Here is a 22045-nt window from a genome sequence, read left to right on the forward strand (position 1 = left end):
CTGAAAACATGTCCTAAACATCGGACACAACATCGTTACATGCAAATAGTGAGCGCGCTTTATGGCAAAAATGTTGACAGTAGCCTTTTAACACACATTAATTGCTCAGTTGGGGCCTCATCGTTGCACTGCGATCCACTCAATAATCAAATTTACGCTTTGCCAAAGAAGATCGCCAACATGTATATAAAGATCTGGCTTCGCTAATTTTCTAAAGAAATCAACCAGAAAACATGCATAGCGGGGTACAAACTTACCCCCGTATTCAGAAACCTAACTTAAGTAGAACTTTTCCCTTCGGACATTTTTCGGCGCCTTCATGCGTTTTTTGAGAACCAAACTTACGCTCAAAGGGCGCCTTTTCGCAAACTTATCAGACAGAAAAGTAAGCGCTATTTAAGTTAGCTCCCGACCTACCTTAACCCTTTGAGGGTCGAATTTTCTCGTCAATTGCGACCCCCCAGGGAGGAGGAGGAGGAAAAAACGTTTATTGCTCCCATTGAACGGGAAGAAAGGAGCGCGGGATGGTTGTCGGTCATCCATGGTGGGTGGCGTCCCTAGTCCGGGATGCCATGGCCAGCTGCAGCTCGAATGGCCCTGGTCACCAGGCCACGCTGGTTTTCCAGGACATCGCTACTCAGCAGGACCTCCCACTGCTCCTGTGTCGGTGCGATGACTTCAGGTAGTTCGGTGACGCCTTTACACTCCCACACCATGTGGTACAGGGTGTTGGGCGTCCCAGAGCAGAAGTTGCAGTCGTAGCTGAAGAGCGTGGGGTGTATTTTGGACAGCTGTAGACAAATTCATTTCCGCACGCCACCCCCCAGGGTCGATTTTTTTTATTGCTGATTTAAATTCTTCAGGTGAATCTATTTCGAGAAAAAATATTCGTAATTTTTTTAGGGTGACCATAAAGTGACGAAAAAATCGTTTGTGTTGTTACATACATGTGGTTTATTCATGAGTAACACAACAAAAATTCTGAATAAAAACGACAGAGTAACAAGCCGGCACCTTTTGAGTGAATTGAAATCAGATAGACATCAGTTTCGTGGGCACAAAAAGCGGGAAGCGCCCCGAGGACGATACCAAAACCAGCCGCTGCGCCCGCGCGCGCGGCCGGATGCGCGAGCGATAGGCGGTGCACCGCTCCTAAAAAATACAAGCCTCATCAGTTTCGCAGGCACCCTTGGTCTGTGGCAGGTGCAAGAAGCAAGAGGCGCCCGGTGGGCGTAAGGGGCCATAGGTGGGCGATACCCAGCGCGCCCCCTCGTTACCGGATGCGCAAGCGATAGCCGGCACGCCGCTGAAGTAAATCATAAAAAAAAAATAAAAAGAGCCATCGGCGCAAGAAAATAATTGTACGTGTTTCTGCAGTGTGGCAGCACATGCCAAGGAAGAGAAGTTGGCGAAAAAGGCGCATTTTCTAAACATACAAGCAATGAAGTACATGTACGCTATTGACCATTTTGAAGGTATTTGCAGAGGACGTACATGTATATCTGTGACCCTGAAAGGGTTAAGTGCGTCTTTTCCCAACCAACATTGCAGACTACTGCGATAGCTTGGCTGAGATGTTCGATTTCGCGCGTCATACGCAAGAAATTGATAAGGCTGTAAACAATAAAGCGCTTTCCGCGAGCAACAACAATCCGCGCACACGCCTGCCACCCTGACGCGGCCGTGCGCACACCGCACACCTCACACCGGCCCGCCGGCCCAGCCGGCGCACGATGCGGCCAGCGCCGGCACCATGGTGCTGCCTGTGCTCGTAGAACGACGCTGGCAGGTGCAGCTACAGTTTGCTGCCGCTTGCCCGAATAGAACTAATTGCGCAAACCAAGTTACGCATGCGAGAAAGGGGATGATGCTGTGGTGAAAATTCACGCAATATATAATCATGCGCGGTAGTAGCGCAAGCGGCGATCAGTATACTGCCGTGATGTTAAGCCTAAACTTCCCTGCTGGTACCGGCTGCGGACGGAGCTGGCTGATCCGAGCGCTTCGAAGCTGGCGCCACGGAAGTGTTCTTTTCCTATTGGCGCAAAGGTCAAGTCCTGCCCACACGCCGTGTACGGATTGGCGCATCGCGCGCTAGCCTCGTTTGCAGGAGCCTAGCGTGCCTCGAAAAGGGTGCCTTTGATAAGTACGCCTTAATTAAAAGGAAGGTTTGTGAAGCGCAAAGTGTCCTTTTCTAATTCTGGTCCTTTTCTGACACTTACGAAAGGCTTCCTTATGGCATAAGTTAAGTATGCTTTCTGAATACGGGGGTTAGATTAGACGAGTTTTTATAAATCTGTAAATGACAGATGCGAACCATAGCAGCAGCAAGCCGGCCAACTGGTCTGACTTTGTATTGTTTTGTATTTTTCTGTTTAGTTTTTAAGGGCCCGTGTTTTATTTAGATACCTCATGAACTGTATTATGATATCAGGCAGCTTGTTCGGCTGGGCCCAAAAACATGGGTTTGATTCCCGGCCGTGGCGGCTGCTTTTCTGATGGAGGTGAAAAGCGAAAAGGCCCATGTTTTTGAGATTTCAGCGCACTTTAAATATCCCCAGGTGGTCAAAATTAATCTGGAGCCTCGCGCTATGCTGCACCTCATCGCCTGTGTAGCGTCGGCGCGCTAAACCCAGAATCAATCAAATCAGTCAATGATATTAGGCAGGTCTGTGTAGGATTGCATATGCTTTTTTGGTATTGTATAAGCCTGGCAATGGCGAAGCCAGGGGGGTTACACCACTTCCCCAATAAGAAAACCTAAAAGGAAAAAGCCTCCAGGCACACATCATTTTATTTTATTTTTCCTATCTAATTTTCTTATTTTATTTTTGTATATAGTATACCAATGCGAAGCACAAACAGTGTGGATGAAAGAGAGGCCGAAATGTGGAGGAGACAGAGGGAGGAGTGCACTGCACCTTAAATTTCAGGGAGTGTTCTGACACCGACCCCCCCCCGCCTCCCCCCTCTGCTATGCCACTGAGGCCAGAGATCAAATAAAAATTTGTTTACCGCTTTATTCTTTTGCAGTGCACCTCACAAAGGGAATGTTGCAAGTGAATACGCACATACGCGAACTTCAGCTCATATATTATTACGTAAACTGCCCTGTGTGCTACATCACGTTTGTACAACATAACAAAAATATCTGGCCAAAAGTAATTTTACCAACTGTCCTGTTCCATGCGGAAATGCCTTCGCGAATGCTCACTGGTTGCATTGCCAGCGCTCAAGCTCGACTCGCTCTTGCCTGGAGCAAGTTGGCTGCCAACTGGTTTCTCCAGCTTCACCCGCTCTCGTGGGCATGCATAGGGGACCTCCACTCCAGAAGCTTTTTTTAAACCTCCTTGGTTTAAACTGTGTCATGTACTGCTGTGTAGGCTGCAGCTGTTTAGTGCTGACTACTTTTCACATTCCTCCTGTTGTCCAGTGCCTGCCATGTCGGTTTAGCTCTTGCTCTGTTGGTCACCGTAGCGTTCACTTCCCCCGTTTGGGCAGCTGTAACACTAGGTTGTAATTGTTACAGATGGCTAACCCTATGGTTTAAAAATGCTGCATGGTTAGGTAGCCAACAAGGACGTTTGTTTCTTCTGAGCTCTGTAATGCATAGTAGTAGACTTGTAATGTTCAACAACTCCAATTTTTCATAAATTCCTTAAGTCCCATTCTAGTTTACTTGTAGGCCAGCAAGAGGGAGTGGGGCTAGAGATAGCTGAATTCACAGGGGTTCAGAGAGCTTGGGGCCATTGCAAACTTGCCAGTAAACTCAAATCACTATGTATAGTTCATTTTGCAAGTTCATTTCACATAGTTCATTTCACAAGCTGCATGCTGCACTGTGGAGGCTACACAGCTATAAGATAATTTGCGTCTGACTCACCCTGGTATGCTACAGAGGCCAGCTGAAGAAAAGTGATACATGTAATAGGCATTGGAGCCTTAAAAGGGCCTTTTGATCGCCCCGCTGCGCAGGTGGAACCTCCGTGGTGCTCTGGTCTCCGTAGACTGTCACGTACGGATTAGCTGTGTAGCCCTCGCAGTGCCGCACGCAGCTTGTGAAATGAGCTATAGCACACCCTTGAATGCCGACCTTTTTCTCTTGATTCGGACTTGTGGAAATTCCTTTGGAATATTGGTGTTTTCAGCTTTGAACTGAATATGGTCAATCCTGCACATAACCCAGGCTTCACTTTTCCCCTGGGGAGGTTGGTCCCATGGGCCACAGTGTGCAGCTGCTAACATTGCTACATTCTCTTCAGGACTGTTGGGCCTTCTGGGAGAGTAGCTGAACCGTTATTTCCATTTTTAGCTTTTGGGAAATTATTACTATTCACTTGGGGTGCATCAGCTAGCATCAGGGTGTCGGAACGAAATGTTTTTCGTTCCGGTTTCTGTTTCGTTCCATAAATAAAAGTTCCGTTCCGTTTCAGCTCCGGAACAAAAAAAGAATAATGGTTCGTAACGGTTCATAACGGTTCGGGTTGGTGCAAAAAAAATTTAGATAGATTTGTGAAATTGTTGAAAAGATTGAGAATTATGAAATCTTGTTAAAAAAGGTGAAGTCATGCCTTAATATGTTATTGAAAAATATAATTTCTGAGGAACTCGTACAGTTGTGATGTTATTGCTAAAAGTTTAAAATGGTCTCTCTCATAGAACACTGTAAAACTAGTAGCAATGGATTAACATCAGTACCTTCAGCAACCCCCCCCCCCCCCCCCCCCTCCGCCCCGATATATATCCAGACAAAGGCATAACAGCACGAAAATTGGTGAATATTAATGGCGCACATCCGCATTGGAAGCGTATTATAAGAAGCGTGCCTGAAACTGTTGCTTCCGCTGCTTATGAAATGTTTTCCGCTGCACTCTTGCAACACTTGCGTACAAGTGCAACATGAGTTGTAGCTGTTTGCATTGAGTGCGGCTGTAATCTGCTGTTCGCGCTGGTAGTGGTGTATGTTCACACAAAAGGTTGTATTTTTTCCTCATTGTTTTTAGGTCTTGTTTTAGAATATTATTGTTTATTGTACATGTATCACACCCCCTAAACAATGGGGCTAATGTAGGTATTTGATTAAACTAACCAAATAAATAAATAAATAAGGCCGTGACGTCTACATCGCAGCCAGATGACCGCAGCAATCACGCGTGGAGCTCAGCACTGCGCCTATCGGAACGAACGGAGAGAGTGCGGGAGCAGGCAGGAAGCCTTCCGAAGGAGAGTGGGCGCCAGAAAGATGAAAGACGATGTTATGCCAGAGAATCAACGCAATTTTTCACCTCGCTGAATGGAAATGGAAATGACTGCTGAAATACTTGAAATTGCCACTCAAACCGAAAACCGAAACGAAATTTTTCTGGTTTCCCTCCGGAACGAAATAATTAATATTGTTATGTTTTCGTTTTCGTTCCAGCCAAAAATATCGGTTTTTTCATTTTTCGTTTCCGGTTTTCATTTCGTTCCGACACCCTGGCTAGCATGACTAAATGTAAAAATTTGCCTAAACTTGAGCACAAAATGAGGCAAATTAACGAGGTTGGTATTTGTGTCTGCGAAGAAAACACTTTCTCAGTTGAGTTGCTTGCAAACACTTTGTTTTCCTTGTGCTAACTATGACGTCTTTATTTGTTCAGATACCAGAGCTGCAGGATGACATATGCATACCAACATATTGCTGCCTCGCGGATGAGGATGAGGAGCCTGATATCAATCTCTGGTTTGGACCTGAAGGGACAGTTTCCCCTTTGCACACCGATCCAAAGAACAATCTCCTAGCTCAGGTAAAAATCCTGTTTTGAGTGATTGCCTCATCATGGAAGGGAAATAGGATTAGTGTTTGGATAAAAGAAAAAGCCTCACTACCTGGAATCTGGATGCGTTGCCATCAATGGAAACCCAAAGAATAAAAATTGTGCTAAGCATTATTTAGTCTGCAATACCATGCTAATAGAAGCTGTTAAGAATGCAGATGTAATACAAAATTTCCTATAAAAGGAGCCAGCGTAACAACTGTTTGTGCAGTGTGGTCCAGTGTTAAAGGGAACAGGCGGGTGTGGGGCCACTGCGCTCCACAAAGCTCTAGCGTTGAGAAGTGGCAGAGCTTGGAGACAGCTGGCACATGTGCACTGGCCCCATCGGGCAAAAGCAGCTGCCTGTCATCTGCTGTTCTGGGTCGCCAAGTCCGCTCAGTCTGTGACAGCTGGGAAATGTCGCACTCGAAGGCTGAAATAAAAGAAAAAAATACTCTCAATTATACCTTGAAAACAAGTGCACTTTCTTGCAGTATTCTTTGTTTCGCGATACTTGGTACTCAATAAGCTAGACCTTATTTTGTCTGCAACTGGCCAAGCATAGTCATTTTTGCCTTGCCCTTTTTGCCTTACTAGTCTTGGACTTGGACTTGGACTCAGCCACGATGTGAATACCTATTTGAAATTTTGTAGATCTTCCTAAGATGAGGTTGCATATACATATTTTGGTTCCACTATGTGACAAAGCCAGATAAAATACAAAAAAAAAAAAAAAACTCACTGTCTGTCTTCACATAAATAAAGTTCGCCTTTTGAAATGGTGTGTGCATTGTTACTCTTACATCAGTAGGACTAAATGTTGCACCTGTAGCGTACGAGGCTGCAGGTGTGTGTGCGTGGTACGTCTGTTTGATTGTGGGTCATCTGCTACCACACACCAAAATGCTTCCCAAGTATTTAAGTTGCAACTTTTTTTTACCTTAACCTCTTTGGAAAGTAACACCAGTTGTTACACTTTACAAGCTAAAATAAAATCGCCATGTTTATATCTGTGTTTTTTGCCAGTGCTGTAGGCTTACCGGTGCCAGCAACAAGGTCTAAAAAGCGTGTGACCTAGGAGTTTCAGCAGTATGCCCAACAGCAATTTCAAACTGGTATCTACAATGTGGCTGTGCCCAGGCTAATAGTGTGACAAAAGGGGCAAGGCCTAAAATGTGATGCATGGCCATTTGCAGACAATATGAGGGCTAGCTTATTGAGTACTGTCTGTCAACAAATAAAGATAACAGCAAGAAAGTGCACTGGTTTTCAAGCAAAAACGTGAGTGTGTTATTTTTATTATTATTTCAGCCTTCAAGTGCGAGATTTCCCAGCTCACCTAGTGTGGTCAGTGCACATGTGCCGGCATTTTGTGGGGTGGGGCAGCAACGCACTTGCCTGTTCCCTTCAACAGTGGACTACACTGTGCAGTGCTTTCTCAAGCCACTATGATCAGACAATTCGGCATTGTTTAGCAGAATGGTGAGTTTTTAAGGGGTTTCTGTTTTTCCTAGCTGCTTCCTGTAAATTACACATACCATCATAAATCTTACTGTCACTCGTGTATCCTAACCATCGCTTAGTTTGTGCATGAGTTCAGACATCATTGACTGAACAACAGTGGAATGTGCTTATGTAATACAGGCCTAATACTTGCAAGAAGGGTGCGTGTTGGGACCTGTTGTAGTTAGGTGCCAATTTGGTGATGTTCTGTTTGCCTGCCCAGGTGTTTGGGGAGAAGTACGTCCGACTCTACACCGAAGCACAGACTCAGTTTTTGTACGCCTATGAAGAACAGCTGCTTGAAAACACAAGCCAGGCAAGTGCTTTCATAACGCACATAGTGCTTTACATAACTGGGGTACCCACTGTTAGAAAGAAGGGGGGAGTGTGCAGCTTGACTTTCTCTGCAGCCTCTTCGAATGGGAACCATCACTATGTGATGTCATGCACACGTAATGGCATTGCATCAGCATATGTGACTAAGAGGGGCACTGTTACACTACGGCAGGGGAGCTCCAAAGTTGTTTCAGTGCTTGGCACTGTGCAATGCAGAAGTTGGGCCAGTTGGTTCACAGCAAAGAAGTGAAAAACAGCACCCAAGACAGGGTGGAGTAACTTACTGATTGTGTTGCTGCACTGCAAGATACAGGGTGTTGCAACATTAAATTAGCCACCTGGAAACCTTTCTTTAAGTAGACTGCTCACTCACTTGGTGGAACCTGTAGACGCCAGGATAAAACACTTCAAAAAACACGTTAAAAGTGACGGGCAGTGCCAACATTCAGAAAAGCTGCCAAATTAGCGGCTGCTAGAGCACTGAGCATTTTGGCGGCAATTGCCTACAGTTTCTCTCAGGTTGTTTACAGATGTAAGGCAGGTTTATAAGCAAGGCAACCAAACATAATGCCTACTTTTGTAATTTTTCTGTGCTGTAGTATTAATAAAATAGTTTTGAGTTGTAGTTCTTTTTTAGTGGGAGTGAGGTGCATATTAAAAAGGACGTGGTCCTGGGTTATAACATAGACTGAGGGAATTCCCTGTTTTACGGCATGGACTTAGGACACAGGTATAGTTTTGTTTTGCCGATGTGCACCTTGCGCCTTGCACAGAGTGTTAGCCGAGGGACTTCACAATGAGGGAATTCACTTTCCACAGGGAAAAGATTTTGTGGGTGTCTAAAGTAGCCCGTAGCTTCCCACTACGGTGCACATAGCTCAGGTGTAGTTGCAGCTTGTAAAGCCCCCCAAATTTTTTAACATTGCTGAGGTACAAGAGCAAACTGACAAAGTCCTTGTTCTACCTTCAGGCAAGAACTAGAAAGGGGTGGCATGTGCTTTGTGTTGTCTTGCAGTTTTTTTAATTTTTTCTTACTCTTTACGGTTCTAGTCCAGAGTAATATGCAGTGTGCTACCCAAGAAATCGCCGAGTGCTTTATCGCTTGGTATTATATATGGTTTGTTAAGTTGCGTTTTCTTATACCATCATGGTTGCTTTCTACAGGCTTACAGCATGTTTCTGTTATCATGAACTGAGATATAAAAACAGCTGGTGTGTGACTGAAGCACAAAGCCAGAAGTATTTGTTTTGAAGCCTTGTTGTGTAGCAATAGTTTTTGTGTGATGTCCACTTAACTGTGTATTTATAATTTTATGGCCAACATTGCAACTGGAAAGCTGTACTAACTTGTCTAAAACAGCCCATCAGCTGTTTGCATTGTGCTTTGGCTTGATAAGACAATTTTTTCAGAACAAAAAACAAAAAAAGAAATCAAAATGGGAAAAAAGCATTGTGGAATGAGACCCATGCACTCGGGCACGCAGCAGTGCCAGGTCTCACTATAACAATCCTTTGAGGTTAAGCCTTTTCGGCAAAACCTTCAGGGCCAAACATCTGGCCAAACCTGTTAGTCCAGCAGCATTAGGCAAATGGGCAGGCAGGGCAACGGTGGTGTAATGGCTGCCACTCTGGCTCATATGTCGCATACTGTGCTACTTATCAAGTCAACCGAGCACAGCAGCTGCTTTTCAGTAGCCATGCAGCTTTCACATATAAGTAGAAATCTTGCTTTTCACGTGGAAGGCTGTGCTTGGTGCCAACTCTGCATGGGCGGCAATAGCAGGGCCTTACCAATTTTAGGGTCACACTGGGGGAGCCAGCAGTGAGTTTCATTGTTCGACAGGTCGCAGGAAAAACTGCAGTTGGGGTGCACAGTTTTGTTTCCACTGCGTAGTTTTTGGTGTTTTATGCATTTCCTTGTGTTCCCAGAAGAAAGTGCCACTTAAAATGTTACTCTGCCAACAGTTTGGTTGGGTGTTTGAACTTAATGTGAAACTTTCCACCTGCCATTAGGGCTGAGACACCCTAGACATAATACGGAGGAACACTGTCTTTGAAAGCAGAATGTCTAGTTTTTATGAGAATGTCGTTGTCGTATGGGTGCATTAGTAAAAACAAACCTATGGCAGGAATAATCAAATACAAGTGGAACCCTGATAATACGGTGTAGACCGTTTCTAACGTATGTTGTGGGAGCCACGAAAACCCGCATATAAGTGGTACCATACTATAAACAAAGCATGCGCGAATCCAACCTTACATTGCAACCTACCTTTCAATCATTATTCGTTCATCATCATGCATCCGAACACCACTTAAAGAACAAAGGGACAGTCTTTATTTCATCTTTTTTTTTTTTTTTTTTTTTTTTTCCACATCATACGCTGCTGCACGGTCTTGCAAACGGCAAGCACGGATTTTATACTTTGTGTTTGTTTCAAAGGATCTGCGTTTTTTAGCGTCTAGAAGAGCGGATGCCGCAAGTAAGGCTTGTGCCGGGCTGGCTTTTTCCCTCCCTGCAACGTGATAAGGCACTCCCTCCTTGCAACAGGATAAGGCCAGTTATTCGGAGTGCAGAATTGTTTTATTGCCTCATGCATCTGCGTAATTAGCAGTGATCCCTATCCCTAACCATATCAGCAATCTCAGTACCTGATCTGCTTAAACCAACCATGTTCCCCTAGATTGAAGGGATCTTCATTGTGCAAATTGTAAAAATTCCATCCAGTGCCCATTTAGAACTTCTCTTGCATAAAGGGCATGTTATCCGCCAAGAGAGGGAAGCTCTCTGGTGAAAATTATGAATGACAACTTATCATGAGGTATAGAAGTTCTTCAACTAAATCCCTTGACAGAAGATGCAAGAGTGAAATTGAGCACATGCAACACTTATAGAAATGTGTTTCTTGTTTCCACTTTGTGTGTCATTCTTCTTCGTGTAGTTATGTTCTTGCTACAAGTGTTGGCATGAAATTGTGTTTTTAACCAGGTATGCAATTACACATGCACTAAGTGCTCAAGGTGCCCAGACCAGGTAAAGTGGTTCATACGTGCCAGGTTTCCCAAATTTTCTGGGAGTCTCCCGAATTTTGGTGGTTTTTTACGATTGTACGTTCAACTCAAAAATCTCCTGAATACGCTTCCGTGTTTGGCTAAACTTTCATCCCAGTCTGTCCACATTGCGCCCAAGCTACAATTCAATCTTGCACCTTCTAGCCACTGCAGTGCACCCCTTGACATCGTTAACAGTAAAGAGCTTAAAAGGCTTAGTGGGCCGTGCGCGCAAGTTGGACTGGTCAGTACCACAGAAACGATGAATGCAAGTGGCAGCTCACCGTAGTAAAAAAAAATTGCGCCCAGTTCAGAGCATCCATGTCTGACACCACCGTCACTCGCGATCTTTCGGGGAAGTGTCGTAGGAGCAAACATTTTTGCGCTTCACAGTATTCCCAGGACTTCCTGAAAAAGGTGGCGTCAGCAACGTCGAAGATTTATCAACTGACAAGTGGTGTAGCTTTTTAGTAGTTTGTACGAGACAGTTCAGTTCCTGCTATGTTGTAACTAATACCCCTGTCACACGGCAGATCTAATGATATTTAGAGCAAATGTCATTCGCTCTAAATGTCATTAATTCGGCGCTACACGAGAATACCGAATGGCATTTGAGGCGAATGACATTTAGCGGTTAACTGAGGTCCCGGACCTCAGTTAGTGGCCAAATGAGTAGCCTCGACAGCAGTAGCGCGTCGTTAGACAGGAAAATTCAGTAATAAACCAAGGAATACTGTTGCTAAAGACTGTTAGTAAACTTATATTTTCTTTTTTTTTTGTTCTTGTTCAAATAAAGAAAGACAAACAAGTACTAACAAAAAAGAGAATCTCTTCCCCAGTGCGCGCGCTGCCTTAATACGGATTTTTAGCAGACTTGTCTTCGCTTGTGATGTCTATTGATGTCACCTAAATCGGTGGTTTTCTTTTTTTTTTTTAAATAATTGTTTTTTACATTTTCTAAAAAACATTACGTGTGAAAACATTCTAGATGCACTTTGAATGTAATTTTGCGGTTTGGCGAGCTCGCTAATCGTCACCGCTATCACAATCAAATGACATTGCCAATGACATTTGTTTCGCTGTGTAGACCCGCATGGCCGAGCCGAATGTCATTAACAGCTAATGTCATTCAGTTTGAATGACATTAGATTTGCCGTGTGACAGGGGTATAAATTAATAATGCGTGTAAATTATTCCATTCTGTTGCTACTAATTTTATAGCCCTCCACTGCCCCCCAATCAGATCTCCCTAATGCCATCCCGGTGAATGTGGCAGGTATGGTGGTTGGTCACTTTTGTGTGTATTGCCGGAATTAGCAGCTGCACCTAACAATATTTGAATTTTTATTTGACCACATGCTTTCCTAACTTATAATAAAAATTATATCTCGTGGGTTCGATATCTACCGCAATTCTTTACAGGAATGAATGAGCAACAACGTTAATTCCAGTAACTGTAACTGTAACCAGTTACCTACTGAAACTTGTAACTGTAACAGAAATATTTTTTGGCATGGGTAACTTGTAACGCAGTTACTTTTTTCTGGTAATCTCTCTATGACTGGTGCATGGTTGCCTGCACCATTCAGTGAGATGCAAAGCGTGCCAAGTGCTCATGAAGATCTTGCCTTCATGCAGGTGGATGTTGAGAATCCAGACCTTGAGAAGTTTCCTCTATTCGAAAAGGCAGAGTACACCGAGTGTGTGTTGAGGGCTGGCGAAATGCTGTTTATTCCACCGCACTGTTGGCACTTTGTTCGTTCTCTCTCGCCAAGCCTGTCTGTCAGCTTCTGGTGGAAATGATGTCTCTGTCAAGGTGTGTCGTCTGTTTTGGACTGGTGCATGTGTTGTCATGTGCCTCACCATTGTGACACTGATCATTGCTGAAATAAAGGTGTTTTAAGTTATTGTAGCTGCAGAATGAAGCTGTTTATACTTCATCAGAAGCAGCAGTTAAAAATGAGGTATTGCCGTGATACCTCAGTTGGGGAAAGGGGGAGGTATCTTTCATTACTACCACTTCATTTGTATTTGTCACAGTACCATTTTGTTGCTGACAAATACTTTTTTTTAGCTTCTATGATTAGCATTAATCCTGCTTGTGTGGACCCTTCCTGCTTATTTAAAAACTGCACTGTCTTCACTGCTCTTTTGCCAGGTTTGTGCTTTGATGGTGGGCACAGAAATTTGAGGTCTCAGTGACTTATGTCGACAGTTTACAATGAGTGCCGCCTGCTAATTTCTTTTTTCTTTTTAGGGGAGGGAGTGGGAGTGTGTGTTGGTTATTGTTAAGAATGGCAAAAGAAAACAACTAACGGGCAGCACAAAAATAACTCCAAGAGATCACGGAGACAACATGCAGCTTTGCTTTATTCAAAAGGCTGGGCAGTTTGCAGCTCACTATAGTAGTTTTGTTTGGCAGGAAACGCTTGCTTTCTAACCCTAATAAGTGTCGAAATTTCCTTGGGAGGGGGAACAGACAAAAGAGAGAGATAGAAAAAAAGAGTGATGTTATTAAAATGAAAAAAAAAAAAAAACACAGGTTAATCTGATAGTGTACACTCTGGCCTGCTACTCTGGTTTGGGGAAAGAAAAAAAAAGTGTGGGTAGAAAATGGGGATGAAGATGAGGGAAAGATGAGGATATGAGTATACAGGACATAATATAAACAGTTCGTGTAGGTCAGCCCAGCTATATGGGACCTGATATTGGCATCCTTGTTCTTTAAATCATGCTATAAGCTACAATATAGCTGCTAACCCGCTGATTTGCAAAAATGTCGGCTTAGCCTTGAATGTCCTGTGTGCATGTGGCAAGTTTGGCCGGGGAGCCAGCATGAAGTCCTCAGATAAACCCAATTGTCTAAACGAGCCAATGATGGGACTCCACTTTTGCAGATTTGCCAGTATGGGTAGTCTTGGATAACATGTGGAATGGTCTCCGGAACATGACACATTTCACAGTCTGGGTTACTCGCACTTCCGGCAATGTGCCGGCAGCGACGGCTAAAGACTGCAGTCGGTGAAACAGCATTGCGTGGCTTTGTTGTGTACTACGGGGCAACGGAAACCCGCAGTCAGGGTCAGGTCAGTTGTCGTTGCACCATAGAGAACAGTAGAAAGGAGAATGCATATGTCCAATCATGCAAGTGGCAGACATGACGACTGTATCTGCTGAAGCCTTCTTTGCCTCCGCATCAGCCCTATCATTACCAGCTAGTCCACAGTGGTGTGGTACCAGCTGTATAGTGAGAGCATGGCATTGTTGCAGTGCAAAAGAGGTTTAGTTCTGTCACCTCCACAGCTAATGCATGATATGGCCCTTGTCTCAATTTAATCGAGGACCTAAAGTGCTGGCTTCGCATCACGAAACGGCCCATGCTTCAGGTGGGTAATAAGAGATCAAACAGATTGCCTTGCAGGTGTAACCAATTGGTAGCAGTGGAGCTTGTCTTGCAAGTCTGAGACATCAGGTAATGCACAAGCTTGGAATTTCCCCAGCCATTGTTGACCCAGACTCAGTCGCAGAGCCATCAGTATAGTATAATTCATAGTTTAGGCATATGTGTTCATCAACAAGAGAGGCAACTGAGTAAAGCACGTTGTTGGGCTAGTTGGTGTTCCATGATAACAATAAAACTGCGCAAAAGGACGGGACGGAAGAAGAGGACAACAAACCAGGCGCAGACTCACAACTAAATTTATTCAGAAACAGCCTACGCACCTATATACCCTTCCGTGCACATGCGCACAGTCGCATGCGTTTAATCACAAGGACGCGTTTAAAAATTCATACTCACTACAATACAAAGATAGTGACGCTTCGCTAACGCATTTATCACCATTTTTTCGTATATGAAAGGCCTCTATTAGTTCCCTTGCCACCTTTTCCTTGCTCCGGCCCAGCACTGTGGTTTTTTCCAGTTGCGGCTTGCAGGACTTGTTTTCACATTTCTTGCAGTGGTGCGGAAGGTGCGAGCCAGTTCCATTCTTTATTGACAACTGGTGCTCTCTTAGCCGGTCGTTCACACATCGGCCAGTTTGGCCAATGTAAACCTTCCCGCATACAAGCGGAATCATGTATACAACCCCAGTTGCGCAACCCACATACGGTGTGGTATGTCCCTTCAGGCAGTCTTTTTTGTTGTCCGGTCCTCTCAGGATTTTGGGGCACAAACTAGCCAACTTCCGGGGGGCTTGAAGGTGAAGGGCAGGGCCGCATACACGACGGACACCCCTAAGCGCAAGAGACCGGTGGTTGTACCCTATGTTCACAGGGTGGCACACAACCTCAAAAATGTAGCCAACAGGCACAGAGTGCCGGTTGTATTCTCTGCCCCCCGGAAGTTGGCTAGTTTGTGCCCCAAAATCCTGAGAGGACCGGACAACAAAAAAGACTGCCTGAAGGGACATACCACACCGTATGTGGGTTGCGCAACTGGGGTTGTATACATGATTCCGCTTGTATGCGGGAAGGTTTACATTGGCCAAACTGGCCGATGTGTGAACGACCGGCTAAGAGAGCACCAGTTGTCAATAAAGAATGGAACTGGCTCGCACCTTCCGCACCACTGCAAGAAATGTGAAAACAAGTCCTGCAAGCCGCAACTGGAAAAAACCACAGTGCTGGGCCGGAGCAAGGAAAAGGTGGCAAGGGAACTAATAGAGGCCTTTCATATACGAAAAAATGGTGATAAATGCGTTAGCGAAGCGTCACTATCTTTGTATTGTAGTGAGTATGAATTTTTAAACGCGTCCTTGTGATTAAACGCATGCGACTGTGCGCATGTGCACGGAAGGGTATATAGGTGCGTAGGCTGTTTCTGAATAAATTTAGTTGTGAGTCTGCGCCTGGTTTGTTGTCCTCTTCTTCCGTCCCGTCCTTTTGCGCAGTTTTATTGTTATAAGAGAGGCAACTGTTTAAGAGCCATTGAGGACAAACAGGACTTCTTGACCATGCCCAAGAGGGAATGGCAGAACAATGGCAGAACAACAAAGGCAGAACCCATGGAGGATTCTGTGAAATCACCATTGGCGCAAAACCTAAAGGAATAGTGTGTTTGTGACAAGGAACAGCTGCCAAAAAACTGGTTCCTGAACATGAAGAACTGAGAAGGGGTGGTGTGGTTAGACCCCTTAGGCAGTTTTGAACAGGTTCACTCATAAAAAGTGCCTTGGCAACCATACCCAGAGTAGAGGCACATCGTGAAAGGGCCAAGCGTATTTTTGGGGTCTGTGCTCGTAGATTTTCCAATGTTTGTCGGCACGAAACGCTCAAATTCAAGATGGTTGGTAGGATATCCCCAAAAAAGATTGCGGTATATTTTGAAGGGGGCTCTCAGATGGGCTTCATCTTATTTCTGTCATGAAACGAAAAACTTGCATAAAGCTAATATGTAGTAATAAACTTAGTCCTTAGCTCGGCAATATGCTTCACCCATTACAGCCCACAGTAACCCCTAGAAGTATTAGTGCTTACATTATTAAAGTGCCATTAAGAGTGTTCGGCTATTTGAACATTGTCTTTCTGGTGAACAGTGAATTTTGCTAAATCTAAACTCTGGACTTGACATCGCAAGTACCAAATCATTTAGACTCACAACTGGTCACATTATACCAGAAGGTCAGATGCATACAGCGTTGGGGTACACGGAGAATCTGACTACTGCAAGCATCCCATCCACAGGGCCGATTAGAGCAATATTAAGCAGGGTAGGGCCCAGTTCTCATTGTGTAGCACTGTGACTGACCTGGTGGCACCTGGGACACAATTCTCTAAAAAAGGGGCATCGTTGTGAAACAACGCGGTAGCACTATACGAATGCATGTACTCTCAGGTTGGGGCGCCGCTTTGAGGGCTGGAGGAAGAGCAAAAACCCCTGAGGGTAGCACTGTAACAAGGGTGCAAAGCGACACGCAATACGATGAGGGGAAGTGCGTGTCACTTTGCGCCCTTGTTACCGTGCTTCCCTTAAGGGTTTTTGCTCTTCCCCCAGCCCTCATAGCGGCGCCCCAGCCTGAGAGCACATGCATTTGCGAAGCACTACCACGTCGTTTCACGACGACGGCCTGGGCCTCTCGTTTTGGAGTATTGATCCCCTGGTCTCGCCAGCAGCTGTGGCCATAAAAATTGTGCGGCCTGTAAGGCAACTCCCGACTCAACTCCCTAGTGTATAGAGAATACAGCGCATTGATGATTTATAGATGGTTTTTTTTTTGTGCCTTGCAGGTGGCACCAGATCGATGACGCTGTTTAGTGAATGTCATTCATAAGGGCAGCGTATCTGGATAAATGTTATTTATCTTGAGAGACGATTCGATTTGGGTTAGTGTCATTCTTTCCATCACCTTTCCTATACAGCTTGCCGAGACGATGGGTCTACAAGAGGAAAACTCCAAGGGTTTTTTTCTGGCATCAGTAAGGCAACATTTTGTCATAATTTCCAACCAAAAACCCACGTACAGGTGAATCATGATAAAAAGGCTTTGTCACCTTTGCCAGCAAGGTTTCTCAAAAAGCAGTACAAGGTACCATCAGGCCGTGCAGTAGGTGAACAGCGGAAAACTGAAAGAGTGGCATAACGTTCTTGCATTGTGAATGAAAATTGGGGAATGCGGTGTAAGGGGCTTGTGTGGGTTTCCAGATGAGGAGAACCGATCCCAACGCTCTCTTCCTCGCTTTTCTAAATGGCATATTTTTCGCTAGGTGTGATGAAATTTTGATAGATCTTCTGCTACATCTAAACGATGCCAAAGCTCTTGTTAGATATAATAGCACAAAAAACCCTGAAAGAATAGTGAGTGAGGAGAACTTCAGTTATAACATCGAAATGTTAGTTAGACCAGGGGTGCTATTCCAGACGGCCAAAGATGGAGTGCAACTTGGTAGACACGAGCTCTAGCGACGCCCACGTAACGTAATGATAATATTTCGAACTGGAGCTCAAGTGGTTGAAAAATGCAATTCATGCTATTTGCTGATTATTGGGGTGATGTAACTGGCCCCGGGCAGTGCGTTTCAAGGAGGCGCGACTAGGGCGTGGTGCAGTTTTCACTGTGTTCTCTTGCTCCACTGCTGCACTGGTGGCTACTGGGGGCAAGCAAATCCAACTACTTTACTTTATCGCGCTTTTGTTTTATTAATCTGTATTTCACTACAGAGTTCATTTATTTTTTATTTTAGGCATTCATATGAGCTTATTGATTGAAACTTGCTGGCCTAAGAAACAGTTGCTGCCCATTTCTGCCGTCGGTGGCAGACAATGCAATCACATGACTAAGGTCGACTGGCAAAAAAATAAACCGCGTAGGATAGGTCAGGGTAGGGCGGGGGTAGGGTCTGCCTCTGCAGGCGATAATGTTGGGTTATGTTCCTGTCGGGTGACTGTCCTCGTGCAGCTCCATAGCCTGGGGGGGTGGTAAAAGCGGGTGGGCGTATTCGTTGCCCTCCATAGAAGCGTGAGCTGGCGTCCAGATGAGCTGAATGGAGCCGGTTGGGGAGTGGTTTTTTAACACTCAGTGCAGCTTGGGACACTCACCCCGACTGGTAATTCCGGCACGCTTGTTGGGAATCGGTGACTACCTTCCGAACCCCTGGTTGAGTGAGAGCCAAGGCGATGGCTGCCTCTTCTGCTGCCATCATGTCTTAAGTTGGAATTGCGAATCACTTGCATTGCAGACGATATTTTTGTCCCTTCCCTTTCCTGCCCCCAAGGACATGTCTATAAAGTGTCAGTGCAATGCCACGCGTATACAGGCGGTATTTCTCCGTGTTATTTCACTGCTACGGCTGATTTCTGACAGGTCTCGCAGTGTCCATACTTCGGTGTCCACAAATTTCGTGCGTCCACCATATCAATTGAGGCCGTCATCACATTCAAGGCTGCATATCCCGATCCGCACTCCGCATTTCCATTCACCTGCTCCCAGAGATTCAGATTTATTTATTTATTTATTTATTTATTTATTTAGTATTTATTTATTTATTTATTTATTTTACGCTCACAGCATACGGCATTGTAGAGGAGAGGGGCTTACGTAGAAGAAAAAAAAAAGTCAAGAGCACAGGACAAGTGTTCAGTGATTGTACACACACCAAATACAATTATGTTTGAAAGAAAAAAAAAACAAGTGGTAAAGCAAGCGCAATAAACACAGCCATAAACGCAATCAGACCCAGAGGAAAACAAAAACAAAGGTAAATGCACTTCATTCGCAGTAAAAAGCAACATACTATATCTACACAGAAATAAGGGATCGATACAAGCATACAATACACTGTAAAAAGAAACAGTACAACACGAAGAAAAAACACTACTTACTACACTGTGTAGGACAAAAAACCTTACAAATTTTAATTTGACAGTGCTCCCTGGAAACAGTAAGGGTTAGTAATGCAACCTAATGAAGCAGGCAGGCGGTTCCACTCACAGCATGTTTTCGGTAAAAAAATAATGAGACGTCTCGACACATCGCCTGGACCATTTTTTTTGCACTAGTACTCTTTGAGGGGAATATGAGGCCGCTGATACCGCTGCCCGCGCACTTACACCCCAGGCATTCTCGAAAGAAAACATCGACCCGGACTAGGCGCTGCTCTAACGCTATACCATGACATCTTGCACCATTATTGCGTCTCACGCCATACACTTCACCTCCTCTACCTCAATCAATGATTTGTATGCGGGGTAAAGTGGTCTCTTCTTCCTTAGAAGAGACCAGTTTACCCTGCATACAAATCAACATCTTGAGGGGCAGCGAAGAATACAAATATACGAGGAAGGAAGCACAAAATGGTGCTGATTTGCTCATGCATACATCTTCTGCGCTGCCCCTCAAGAAGTTCAACCAGTATACAACTTGCACAAATGTTGATTTTTCTAAAACGCAATACTTTCCTAGCAGAGAAAAATTTGTTTCACTGCCACATTTGTCCACCTCGGTCTCGAGTACTTCTCTCAGTCGGCGCTTGTATACCCTCGGAACCTCACCCTTCCCAATTTCCCCTCAGCAACCTCAAGGCTTCAAGGCTGTTCAAGCACGTATCAAGGCTGTTGATACGTGCTTCCCTTTCCTTACCTCCCCTTCATCCCCACTGATTGTGCGTAATTCTTTTCCTCCTATTGTTCCGAGGCCCTTGGAGACGCCACTATTAACGCACACTTCGCTCAAATAAGCTACATAATTAGGAAAAAAGGGTATGGCCATGCGACCCACTAGCTCATTTCCTGCAACAGAAACTATGATGTCATATGCCCAGCTCTGTGATTGGCTGAGGCCAACAAAAGCAAATGCAAATTAGGCAGGGCTTATAAGCTTGCTGAATGAGCTTTTTGCACTTAAATTTCGGGTACATTCTTTTTACAGCAGTAAGAATGGTGGGGTAAACAGTGGAAGTTATGAAAGTACACGTGAACATGGAAGTAGTGCTGTTGGTACTGCGCGCACTGTGCTCGTTTTAGCTGCACAGCAGTGCAGCACTTTGGTGATATCTGAGTCGACACGGGCCATTGGCGTAAGCGTTGGTGTCTTTCTTACGTGACCATATTGGCCGAGCGAACGCCGTGTTTCACGAAACGATGATTTTCTACCTTAACAAAAACAGGCCAGGTGCAAATACGGTCAAACAAACAAAGCAAAGGCAGAAAACGGCCCGATGATGATGATTAGCGGCTTCCCCTTTGTAACGGGGTGGCGTTGCACAGCGGCCTTAGTCGTAATGCCACTGTACAATCACCTCGCCAAAAAATACAAATAAAAATACCTTTATGAAATTTTTGTGCTAGTCTGACTTCTTTGTTTGCATGTCTTCCCAGATTGTACTCTGCTCTTTTCCCGCCAACACTGTAACCTTCTTTTACTAACCTCTACTGCTGTCTAATTCACTTTTCCGTTAACCTTAAAGGGACACTGAAGTGATATGTAAACATTGCGGGATTACTAGCGCAAATTGTAGTCCGGAGTCCCCAGGCCATGTTTCGACCACTCTGAGTGCGTTTACGCGATTTTATTTAGTAGAAAAATTAATTCGAAAATGCTGTCCTCCTCTCTTTATGCTCGCCCATTTTCTGTGGAGTTTTCGTGTGACGTCGGGAGGAGCCGAGCTCGCAATTGGCTGCGCTACTGCACGGCTCCCCGGACTTCAGACAGAGTAAGTCGGCCCAGCGTTTCGTCCGCCGGCCGCCGACGGGTCGTCGCAATTCGTTCGCTCAGTTGAAACGAAGCCAGGACACGTTTGTGAATGGAAGAATGTGCCTTTCTTTACTTGGTTAGTTTGTACACTGTATCCAGCTCCAAGTCAAGGTCGCTTCACACAAGCGCTGCACAAGAGCACATGCGATGCTTCGCTGACTGGTACGCCAGTAGGAAAATATAAGGCCTCTTGAAGGCGGGAGAAAAGTCAGCGAAGTCTATAGAGGTACTAAGGAAATAAAATCAACTGATATTTTTACCGTACAGCGTAAAGCTAGGGTGCGGGAAGCACTTTTTTGCGTTGGGCGAACAAGCACAGCGGCTGCAGCAGCACGACTACGCATCTACGAACACTTTTTCGTCTAAGAAATGCAATTGCTAGACGTGAGATATTGTGGAAACTTGGGGGATGCTTACTGCACGAGCGCAAAACAACGAATAGTCACCTAAGCAGCTTGGAATGCTAAAACTAAATAAAAGTGTAAACTGGTTATACATTATATACCTTATATTTCCAAATTCGGCTGCGCTTGCCGGTGGCTGAGGAGACCGAAAATTTGAGAGACAAAACCAGAAACTGGCAAGGGCGCAATTTTTCTATGTTTGCCCGTGCCACTATCTGCAACCTTTTTTTTGTTAGCCAAAGTGTGGTACGTGCTGCAAGTGTTGTGTATGTCACGTGCTAATGTCCAAAAAATCCACAGAGTATTTGCGGTCTTTATTTGGTCTTCCAGTTGGGAAAGAACCAGTCGCTCTAACATTTTTCGCCCAGTCAAAAAGGGGGGTCTTGGTCTTTGTCATTTATTTTTACGACAAGTAGTCGCAAGGTTTTGTTTTGTGCGGGATCAAAAAGACGCCTTCTTGCGCACTGTAATTCAAGTGCGGTCGAAAAATGTGCTGCCTGACTTTGTTTTGTCTTCAAGTGATATTGTCTGCAGGGGGGTGAAAGGATATTTGCGAGAAGTGGCTCTGTCTGTTGAATTTTTGAAGGTACGGTTTTCTTTCGACTACCTGTGTAGTGCTTCCAGGAAGTGCCTGTACAAAGATTTAGTGGATGTTTATTTACCTGTGCCACTGTATAGGTCATGATACGATGCGGGCACAGGGCTTGATGTTTTAAGGAGGGTTAAAAGTATGCCTGTGAAGCCTGCAATGAAGTTCTTTTTTTTA

The 22045-nt window shown here is 44.8% G+C and overlaps 1 protein-coding gene across 2 annotated transcripts in view; it reads left to right on the forward strand.

The window, feature by feature from the left end:
* Jmjd5 (Jumonji domain containing 5) overlaps positions 1-12597 on the forward strand; it is a 38019-nt gene extending 25422 nt beyond the window's left edge. Inside the window, exons 7-9 of one of the 2 annotated variants that reach the window (XM_077686103.1) lie at positions 5640-5786; positions 7522-7614; positions 12324-12597. In XM_077686103.1, the coding sequence (XP_077542229.1) occupies positions 5640-5786; positions 7522-7614; positions 12324-12488 (405 nt within the window). In that variant the 3' untranslated portion in view covers positions 12489-12597. Of the gene's footprint in view, positions 1-5639; positions 5787-7106; positions 7263-7521; positions 7615-12323 lie in introns of those variants that run through there. The other variant, XM_077686104.1, reaches the window with a different exon arrangement.
* The last annotated feature ends 9448 nt before the right edge of the window (positions 12598-22045 follow it).

Source organism: Haemaphysalis longicornis, unplaced genomic scaffold (genome assembly GCF_048455015.1).
Source record: "Haemaphysalis longicornis isolate Haplotype H1 unplaced genomic scaffold, Haemaphysalis longicornis Haplotype H1 scaffold_1, whole genome shotgun sequence".
Lineage (NCBI taxonomy): Eukaryota > Metazoa > Arthropoda > Arachnida > Ixodida > Ixodidae > Haemaphysalis > Haemaphysalis longicornis.